Source organism: Solanum tuberosum, unplaced genomic scaffold (assembly GCF_000226075.1).
Source record: "Solanum tuberosum cultivar DM 1-3 516 R44 unplaced genomic scaffold, SolTub_3.0 scf00273, whole genome shotgun sequence".
In the NCBI taxonomy this organism is placed as follows: Eukaryota; Viridiplantae; Streptophyta; class Magnoliopsida; order Solanales; family Solanaceae; genus Solanum; species Solanum tuberosum.
Genome location: NW_006239195.1, coordinates 388394 through 398897, shown reverse-complemented (window position 1 = coordinate 398897; position 10504 = coordinate 388394). Strand labels below are relative to the sequence as shown.

Here is a 10504-nt window from a genome sequence, read left to right as displayed (position 1 = left end):
TTGTTTAAAGGGTTCCTAGGCCCCCCCCCCCCCCTCCTTTTCATAGGTTAATATATAAAGTGTACCTAGGGAACTGTGGTTCAAAAAAGTGCGGTGAAACTTGGTCAGAAGATCAATGTTCTACTGAAACATTGTCAGCAACTAAAGAAAACGATTTTCATCGGTAGAAGCAAACCTATGAATTGAAAAGTGGATTTGATGAGTTCATGTTCTCTTGATGATTTCTTTCAAAGTCATGATTCTACCATATAAACATTCAAAATTTAATTCAAACATCTTTTTTTACCCCTTAGGCTTAAAAATGTTATTTACCCTATCAGTTTGTGTGCACCTCGACTATCTCTATGGGGTACCCGTTACTTCCCACCAACATAAGTATCAAGTCACTCTTTCCACCAAGGATTGGAGATGTACACCTAGTGTCTTTTGTCTCCGTTGGATTTGAATATGAGATGTCATCGCTCTCAACCACTTCGTGACCACTAGGCCACACTCTTGGGTGGGGCAAACACATATGCTCCTAACCATATTATGAAAATATTGTGGTACTAGTATTGTCACTGCAACTGCAACTCATACTACTAAATTTACCAGGTGATCTTGGATGAAGCAATTGCCAAACTCAACCCTGACTTCTTCTGGTTAGGAGGCGGTGAGATTGATCTTAAACTGGGGATGAGGACTTCAGAATTCATCAAGTTTGTTAAACCTTTTATCGTCAACTGCAGCGGTGCTTAAATTGACCCCATTCCTTGAAATGCCTGTGCCAGTAGGAAACTCCTTAAAACCAGCAACTTGATTTATTTTTTTAAGGTTTATCACATGATTGTATTTTCTTGATAGATAGGTTTCTTTGGATTTGAGTTTTGAAATTGTATCGATATTAAATTTGTAATGCTATGGCTATTTTACCATTTCCTTGCTGGATTATCAAGATTTTCACACAAAAGGTTGGTCGGATTCACTGCTTACTTTTCCTAGCTGTAGCTGGTGAGTGAGGGGTGCAAGAGTACTCCATTGATGTTCTTAGTCTTAGTGCGACCTTGCGAAGAATGAATAAACTAACAACTTTTGGAGCGAAACCATATGATGCAGTATATACATTAAGTTAAAGAAATTGTTCCAGAAAAAATTCAACTGTTTATTAAAATCACTTGCCAGAAGATTTTAATACTTGTTTTCTTGAACTATACATAGATATGAGCTATACACAACTTCTTGTTATTTACTAAACCTATATAAGATGGAAACAGCAAGTGATTTTCATTGTCGATGGACGATGAAAATGAGAGCTTTAAGCAAATGACCCAATGTCAATACCATGAAAGCTACACTAAGTTAAGGTCCCCAAATGTGTTTTCTCCACTGTAGGTAACATAGAGGAAACCGTCTTCATCCTTCTTCTCGTCATAGATGGAAGACATGATTGCACCTGCAAAACACGAATCAGCTTTCCCAATTTAGACTAAAGGGGTTTGGATAATATTTTGTTGAAGTTGGGGAAAAGAGTATTTGAAGTTAAAGTCGAAAAATACTTTTGGAAGTTAAAAGCTGATGATTCATAAGCGAGAACTCATTATTTCAATTGAAATACTCTTTCAGTCTTCAAAACGAAGTTTGAACATATAAAAGCTTTTCCCTGGAAAAAAAAAAAGCAATACATTTTTGGGCAGTTCTTGAAGGCAAGTTTCTTGAAAAACTTTTTTAATTTTCTTTCCCAACTTTTCAAACTTCCAGATATCATTTTCAGTTTTAATTTCAAAAACTCTTATACTTTTTTTTGTTAAAAAAAATCAACTAAATCTATGTCCAAACTCCTACTAAATATTTCACCAGTATCTCAAATACTAAAGTTCAATACTTGCAATTGCTGATATACTACTAGTTATCTATGTTGCTCAGACTCTTCAAAAAATGCCGAGGGGTGCATATTGAAGCCTCCCAAACTAGTGCATGTTTAAAGGATTCAACACGGGTGCACTAATAATTTTGGAGATTAGCACTCACCTGTTGGTGGTAGGACATTGTCGACGAATATGAAAATTGCCTTTTCTGCACTCAATTTAATCCTTTTGCGAATGACATACACAAACTGCCCAACTGTCAAGTCAGCTGGGACAAGATACCTGCAATTTTGCCAATTGGGGAAACATGAATAATAAGGTTTTTTCCTAGTTACAAAACAAGATACCGAGATATTATGTATTAGTTCGGTGGTGAAGGCAACAATAGTTAACAACAACATATCTAATTCCCACAAGTGACGTCTGGAGAGGATGCACGTACACATACCTCATCCCTACCTTTGTGGGGATACAAAGGTCGTTTTTGACAGACACTCTACTCAAGAAAATAATTTTTCGGAAAATGATTTGAAAGAAATTCTAGAGTAAACGCTATGATAAAAATATTAAAGAACCTTTGCCAAGGAGAAGGTAACTCAAGTTTTGGAAAACATCATTTGCCAAGGAGGAAGTGATTATATATACTCATGAAAATGGCATGTTCTAACAAACGAAATAGGAACACAAAGATTTACAGCACGATGTAGCGTATAGAATCTTTAAATTGATTATAATGAGAAAAACATTGATGAGTGCTTACTTTTTCTTGTCAATGTTGGGTATATCACTCCTTTCAGCCTTTTCAACTATTACCTGCACATCATATAAACGGAGTCAACAGAAACTGCGGAGAATATAGGAGACTTCAGCCCACAAGACACTCGAAGAGAATAAAATACTAAAGCAGCAACACTGATCCAAATTGGTTAATCCACTAAACATGAGAAGCAAAATCCTGTTTTACTCAAGACAAAAAGATTACCAATGATGATCATGTATTTTGCAATGCATCGTATTTCTTAACAATGATGATCCTGTATTTTGCAATCATGTTTCTTAACAATGGTGATCATGTATTTTGCTCAATGTGTATTTACTCCTTTCTGATTCAAAATACAGTTTGGCATCAGCAAATGAGTGACCGGATTGCTGACTTAGATTTCAATTTAAGTCCTGACGCGACGTGCAAATGTTAACATTATTACCACCAGTAGACCTATCTTATCTATGTTTATATCAGATAACGTTGAATAACACAGAGTTGCAAGCTATGTTGCTAGGACTCTTCAAAAATGTCACGGGGTGCGATCCTCCAAAAGTAGTGCATTTTCAGAGTACCAGACACTGTGTAGCAACATTTTCGGAGATTCATAGCAACACAGATTGCCAATTTACTCGAACTCCATATAATTATGTACCAAGCATAAACAGCACATAAGTAATTACATTCAAATAGAACCAACCAAGTGACCAACAACCAAAAAAACAAAATTTGTATAATGCAACGAAAATTTCCAATGAAAACTTAATTCTCACCGGAATCCTATCTGTGTATTTTTCCCTAATCCTAGAAGCTTCAGCGCGTCTCTTCTCTGCAAAACGTACAAAACAACAGAGTAAAAAAACAATAATGACCCTAATCACAGAGCATTATGCAAAAATTCACAAAACAAAAGTTCAATACAAACCAAGATCATGTTCTTGCTTGAACGAACTCTTTGCCATATTTATATATATCTGCCTGAATTCAATCATCAAAAAAGCAAAAAAATGTACGTTAAACTGACATGCCATTACAAAATAAAGCCGATTTCTTCAACAGTTCAACGAACCAAAAAAAAGAACAAAACACTACAACCTATATTTCCCTGCAAAACAACAATTAAAGATTACTACAACAACAACAATAACATATCTAGGGTAATCCCACAAGTGGGGTCTGACGAGGATAGAATGTACTCACACCTTATCCCTATCTTTGTAAGGTAAAGTGGTTGTTCACAATAGACCCTCGGTTCAAAAGAAGTGAAATCAAAGCAAAATTGCAAGCAAAATGAACAAAGCAAAAAATTGAAGAATGCAATACTATGCGAATACTATCTAAGGCTACTAAAAAGGGAAAAGAACAACAATTAAAGATCAGCATATCTCGTGTAATCCCACAAGTGGGGTCTGGCATAGTGAGGATATAATGTACGCACACCTTATCCCTACCCTTGTAAGGTAAAGTGGTTGTTTCGATAGACCCTCAACTCATAAGAAGTCAAATCAAAGCAGAATTGAAAGCAAGCAAAAAATCGAAGAATAAGATACTATGCGAATACTATCTAATGCTACTAAATAAGTTAAAAAACAACAACTAAAGATTAACAGATCCTAAAAACTTAACAAAAGATTTAACTGATATAAAGCTAATAACACCATCAAATCCTAATTCTCCTGGCCTAAAAACAAAAAACAAAAAAGCATAAATCTTTATGTTAAACTGAAATACCCAATACCAAATAATCCAATTCCTTAAAAAAAAAAAAACTACAACCCCATATTTTCTTTAGTAAACAGAAATCAAAAACTTCAAAAGAAAAATTAAACAACCCCAGAAAGTAAATAACACAATAAATTAACTCAAATAGGAAGAAAAACAAACACCCAATTGATAAAGCAAGAATCTTGAACTCAACTCAATCAATTTTGACCTCAAAACCCCCAAATCAGTTCTATACCACACTAAACAAAAAAAAAATTAAAAATTAAATAAAAAAGCAATCATAAGGGAATAATGATTATACCTTCTTCTGCTTTTTGTAGAGAATGATTGAACAAGCAAAGGGAAAAAAGATGGGAAGATTATAGTAGTAGGTTTGATTGAATTGAATGATTAATAAAACTTTTGGCTTTTGCTTTGTTTTTTGGACTCTGTATAAATAACGTACGTAGCCTAATTTTTTATCATTATCTAAATTCTTTTAAAGTAATTATTTTATATAAAATATTGGGAAAAAAACTTGGGTGTGGTTGCTTAGAGATATGAGCATACGTGAGCTTCAAGAATGAAGGATAAAAGTCAAACAATCTTTATTTGTATGGATTATATTTTAGGGAAAATTTTGTAAATATACAAAGCTATCCTGTGATTTCGTTTTATTTGTTCAAATCTTAATTAATAGATAAGATATTCTCGATATTTTTGTGATTTCGTTTTATTTGTTCAAATCTTAATTGATAAATAAGATTATCTCGATATTTATGTTTGTAGAAAAATAACATTTTTTCATAAAATTAATTATATAAATTGATTTAAATACGATAATTATTAAACGGTTCAAACTTACATGATAAAGCTTCTTTACAAGAAATGTTCTCATAGAGTGTTGCCATATATATATATATATAGTTAGAATAAACGAGAATATACCTTAATACCTGTTTGAAAGTCTTTCATCTTTAGTGTTTTGAATCATTACACCACCTTTTGAATTTTGAAAAAGTACTCAAAAGTATTATATTTGTTCCTTTATTATTATATTATTTTTATTTATATAATATGCTTTTTTTCCAACAAATATACCTTTTTGATTATACTTTAGAACCATATTTATTCTTTACTTATCAAAACTAGCTACATTTACTCTTATAACTAGTTATCAAATAACTCTATCTACCAAAGCTGAAAAATTGGACTAAAGATCTTATCTAGTATATACAAAGTTATTCGCCTGTTAAAGAGTGTTTTATCGAAACTTCTCGGTGTGAATTCAGACTTGATCGGACTCCAATGTGGGTGGGAATCGAATGAGGAAAAAAAAGAGAAGATACAAAGTTATTGTGAAAAAAATTCAAGCTAGAATTATCATCCATAATCCTTGGTTACTAAAGTTGTTGCAACTTCTTTTAGAGCTAATTAGACACTTTTACAGAGAGATTGCAGGCAAATAAAAGACCAGCTAGACAACTTTTTTTCCTACTAAGGAAATGCAGCTAAACTAAGTAAAATCATCATTTGGCTAGCCTCTTTCTTTTTCTCCTCAATGCTTCTCTGAGGTTGAGAAACAAACATTTTGATGGAATATATAGTGATTGCTTATGAACTTTTGAGAATGTAGCCCAAAACTACACCAATCAAGCCAACGACGATGACAAACTTGAACGAAACACCACCACTGCGGCTTTTGCTGATATCGCGCCTCATAATTTCCTACAGATAGTGTTTCAGAAGTAAGCCATTGTACATAACTAAAAGCTATGTTATTCAGACTCTTCAAAAATGTTGATTGGTGCATGTCGAATCCTTCAAAAGTAGTAGAGTTTTGGAGGATCTGACACAAGGGCGACAACATTTTTTTGGAGAGTCCGAGCAACATAAGATATAAAAGATATAACCACTCATAATGCAAAAGTTACAGAGCAGACTATTTGTCTTTCTACACATGTTCAGCTGACAATTCTGTTTGTGTGAGCTTGCTCACATTTTCCAGTCGCAAGGCCGGATATAGGAGTTGTAGTAGGTTCAGACGTTTAGTAAATTAACAATGAATCCTCACAATACAAGTATTGGAGTTCTAAAAACACGAGAATCAATCGAAGAAAGTAATGTAACTCCATACCAATTCTTGACGAAGTCTGTTGCTCTGATGTAGAGCACCAGCTTTCTCCTCCGTCAATCTGTAAATAACAGGCTTTGCCTGAAATAACACGTCTACGTTAGCCATGTTGACCGAAAAAACTGTATCTCCTTCCAAGCATATTTATAAAATCATTAGCTGCAAACATCCTAAGTTCGATGATTTAAGAGCAGCACTGAAAATGCATTATGCGAAAAAGCCCCAACTTGTTTGATGACTTGGAAAATGCCATCACTTTTTCATTAGTCCCCGAATAACTTAGTCTGCGAACCAAACGACCACTAAGAGAATGAGGAGAGAAATGTATAACGCAACACTCAGACTATATATCGGAAAGTAAGCTGTGGGGATCAGAACTCATAACTTATAACTCACAATAACAAGCATTAGAAACATGGAAGATATGTAGTATATGTGCATGTCAATCTACACTAGCTTATCGCATGTGAACATTGGCAAATAGTAACATCCATAGATAACACAGATATAGAACGTATACAAAACTTGACATTCATACGAAAGAAACTACGATATACACATATGTTATTGCCTTAAATGGGAAGTAAATGTGAGGAACAATATAGGAATTGTAGTAGAAATTTCACCTCTGTAGATTTGTCATGAGTTTCAAGAAATGTTCTTGTGAGCTGCAATGACATTCATGAATAATCAAGTTTCATTAAGAGTAAGACTGAAAAAATAATTAAAGGCGATAAATAAGAATTAAACGATTTAGTAAACAACCTCAGAACCATTTTGATTGTCATTCTCTGTCAAGGACTGTCTCGGTGAAGAACCCTCTTCTGATCCTTCTGCCACAGGGGATGGTGGTTGAGGAGGGGGGAGATAAATCACTTTCAATTTGCACTCTTCTACAACGCGCCCAGGCTCCTTATTGAACTACAAAGAGATCAACAAACTTCATTACGCTTAAATGGTTGTGTAACAACAACAAACTAAAACATGATCTGCCCTTTTAGCAATCATTTCTAAAATCAAACATTTCAATAGAGTAAGTTAAATACGATAGAGATAATGGTTAGAAACACATCTGAACTATCACTTTTTCGTGAGTTCCACACCTCAACAATCAACTGTTCCCTTTTCCTACCTGAACTATCACCATTTATTAAAACACACCTAATTGAGTATGGTGATAGTTCAGGTAGAAAAATGAAACAAATGATAGTTGGCTTAATCAACTTCGAGGTGTGTTTTAAAGTTCAGGTAGGAAAATGGAACAACTGGTAGTGATAGTTCAGATGTGTTTTTGACCATTACTCAATGTGATAATAAAGGTACATTTTTCTTGTCTTCACAGACTCGGCATTAGAAAACGAAGAGAAAAAGACGCAATCATTTGTATGATTACCATTTCTTGGGTGATGTCTTTTGGATTGGTAACAGCACTTGCAACGACACTCTGAAGTAGAAACTTGTCCTTGCATTGCATGTCAGCAGGGGCCTCCTTCTGTGCTTGCATTGTTACTACAAGAAGATGTAAACTAATATCAACGACCAACCAATAAACGAAAATCTGGCACTGAGAAATAATGTGATGCTGAATAGGACCGGACAGGACGGATACTTATAATAATATCTCAATATCCGATGAAGTACAAGTTGAAGTTAACTTTTAAGGTGCATGATGAGCTTATACGGAGCAACATGGACAGTATGGATTCATATACATCAATCCAACTTACTTGGGATTGAGGCATAAGAAACAGTTTTTTGTCGGATTTGAATTTTCTTCTTTTTTTACTTTGTTTTTAGTCATGGTGTCCATACCAGCTGCACACGCCTCGACTAATTCCAATGGATACCTACTACCTCTCACCAGTATAGGTATCGAGTAATTGTGTCCTTACCAAGACTTGGACAAATGAGAAGAATCACTACCATAAATGACTTCCTTTTCTTGTTCTTTCACCTATCTTTCTACTTACTATACTAGTATATATCTAGACCGAGCACGATATTATTCCAATACTCCCTCCATCCTAATTCATTTGACATTGTCTAACGACTAACTGGATATAGAGTATAAGAAAAAAGGGAACATTTTGACTCATAAGTTAAATATACCTAAAATACTACTATAATGTTTTTCATCCCTGGAGCATAAATGTGGGTAAAAGGACAAGGACAAAAATATACCAATCAAAATATCAAATACTCTCCAATTCTTACGTCATAGTTTGACTGAACACGATTTTTAAGTAAAAAAAAAAAGACTTTTGAAAAGATTTCTACAACAATAAAAACATGTTATTAACAAATAAATAAATAAAAAGTTAGGGGTTATTTGTTACGCAGCCCAAAAATATAATCTTTGAATCTCACCTCACATGTGGGGATAAGATGGGATATTCAAGATTGGCGATCCCATGATAAACTTAAAACGTAAACCAAACACATGTTTATCCCGCATATTAAAACCACTTTATAGTTAAATTATTTTCAAATATAAGAATACATCATTCTTTTCGAAATGAACTAATAAGAAATAATATCACATAACACAAAAATAATATTGTGAATACCGATGACATCACAAGTGGATCGAGGCGAAACAATGCCTGTATTCGGACGAACACAGTACTTTTTCGGATTCGTCGTTTTAACCTGAAAAACAAAATATCACAATTTATTTTTAAAAAAATGGAAACAAAAATTCAAAAATCATAAAGACAAAATTAGGAACGAAAAATGCACCTTGAATGCGACATGATTTTCAGTTTTATTTGATAATTGAAGGGAACAAGATATCTGTTTCTTCAGCTCAACTGTAAAAAAAAAAAAATTGTAAAAAAGATGGGGAAAAACAGAGAAGATGAAGAAGGATAAAAAAAAATTACATGCGAATTTGAGCTCAAGAGGATCGACGGTGAGAAGCTCTGTTTCTGCACTGCTCATTTCTCTTTTTCTCTTTTTTTCTTTTCTTGAGAAAGTGAATCAGTAAAAATGAAAAAAATTGGTATTGCTTTTGTTCTTCCTTTACTGATTAATTACAATATAATTTCGGGGTGATCCGTATAACTCTCAGTCTTCTCTTTCTATCTCTAAAATGGCAAATTATAAAAAAAAAATGAATTTCAATTGAAAATATTTAATAAAAATACTTTATTACGTGCTTAAGTGTTCGATCAACATACAATTTAATTTCAGGTATTTAAGTGAAATTTAGTGATAAGTTTAAATTTGTATCTAATCATATAACCTCAGGTAAATTGAGGTTGTGTCAAATGTGTAATGCAGCACCCATTATAGAAGTCATTTTTTCTGGATTCCTTTTTATTATTTTGAAAAACTATTTATAATTCTATTAACTAATAATTTGGTAGTGTAAATCTTTTATGCACTGAATAGGGTCGTGCAGTCTTGGTGATAAATTCACTTTCATTTGTCAATTTTATTTGGCATACGACAATTATATAATACGGTTAGTTATAATCAAAACTCTAAATAAATGTTGTTAATGTTTTAACGATTCTAAATACAATAATATTGACATAATTATCGCTAAATATTTGTGTTGCAATAAATATTATCGCCAAAAAAACTTGGCCAGATTAGGCCTCACAAGATTGGTGAGCAGTAGTTATTGTATTTTCATGAATGTAGTTTTCTATTTTGGTGCTTAGAAGTCGCAAAAAAGGAATTCAAGCTTTTAAACATTCTTTGTGAGTTTGTGTATGTTAATCCATCGATAAACATGATGCTTGAGTCTGTTTGACCAATTCTACGGAATACCTATCAACTCCCACCACCAAGTACCACGTAGGCTATGACAAATGAGAAAAATCACCAAGTCTTTTTGTCTCTATTGGAATTTGATCCAGAGACCTCATGATTCTCAACCCACTTCACTGACCACTAACCCACACCCCGGGTGCAAGAGGACAGAAGTTATGCAGATGCGCATTTTTTCATGCCCAGTGGAGACTATTGTTTTGACAACAATTCAGATACAAAGCATGAAAGAAAACAAATGAGGACTTCAGGAAATTCTCACATCCAATATTGAATTTTCAA

At 33.5% G+C, this 10504-nt stretch overlaps 3 protein-coding genes across 3 annotated transcripts in view; 1 reads left to right on the top strand and 2 right to left on the bottom strand.

Annotated features, from left to right (window-relative positions):
• Positions 1–949, top strand: part of LOC102602538 (uncharacterized) — a 4038-nt gene extending 3089 nt beyond the window's left edge. The window contains exon 5 of the mRNA XM_006358291.2: positions 595–949. Within this exon, the coding sequence (XP_006358353.1) occupies positions 595–738 (144 nt within the window). The 3' untranslated portion in view covers positions 739–949. The remainder of the gene's footprint in view (positions 1–594) is intronic.
• Positions 950–1087: 138 nt separating this feature from the next.
• On the bottom strand, positions 1088–4784 carry LOC102602207 (autophagy-related protein 8f). The gene is made up of 6 exons (XM_006358290.2): positions 4634–4784; positions 3533–3585; positions 3381–3436; positions 2605–2657; positions 2008–2126; positions 1088–1432 (listed from the first exon to the last, which is right to left on the bottom strand). Exons 2-6 carry the CDS (start codon positions 3567–3569, stop codon positions 1329–1331), a joined length of 369 nt encoding a protein of 122 aa, XP_006358352.1. The 5' UTR covers positions 3570–3585; positions 4634–4784; the 3' UTR covers positions 1088–1328.
• Positions 4785–5679: 895 nt separating this feature from the next.
• LOC102601869 (vesicle-associated protein 1-2-like) lies at positions 5680–9523 on the bottom strand. The gene is made up of 8 exons (XM_006358289.2): positions 9328–9523; positions 9185–9255; positions 9013–9094; positions 7839–7954; positions 7211–7366; positions 7072–7113; positions 6449–6526; positions 5680–6039 (listed from the first exon to the last, which is right to left on the bottom strand). The coding sequence occupies exons 1-8, from the start codon at positions 9383–9385 to the stop codon at positions 5926–5928; spliced, it is 717 nt and encodes a 238-aa protein (XP_006358351.1). The 5' UTR covers positions 9386–9523; the 3' UTR covers positions 5680–5925.
• Positions 9524–10504: the final 981 nt, after the last annotated feature.

Bases quoted from the DNA above. Each gene is read 5' to 3' on its own strand.
- LOC102602207 (XM_006358290.2), bottom strand. From the start codon at position 3,569: ATGGCAAAGAGTTCGTTCAAGCAAGAACATGATCTTG. The intron at 3,437-3,532 runs GTTTGTATTGAA...TACGTTTTGCAG, and splicing joins CAAGCAAGAACATGATCTTG to AGAAGAGACGCGCTGAAGCT. The intron at 2,127-2,604 runs GTAAGCACTCAT...GCAAAATTGCAG, and splicing joins CCCAACATTGACAAGAAAAA to GTATCTTGTCCCAGCTGACT.
- LOC102601869 (XM_006358289.2), bottom strand. From the start codon at position 9,385: ATGAGCAGTGCAGAAACAGAGCTTCTCACCGTCGATCCTCTTGAGCTC. The intron at 9,256-9,327 runs GTAATTTTTTTT...TTTTTTTTACAG, and splicing joins TCTTGAGCTCAAATTCGCAT to TTGAGCTGAAGAAACAGATA. The intron at 7,955-9,012 runs GTATTCACAATA...ATCTTCTTGTAG, and splicing joins ATCCACTTGTGATGTCATCG to TAACAATGCAAGCACAGAAG.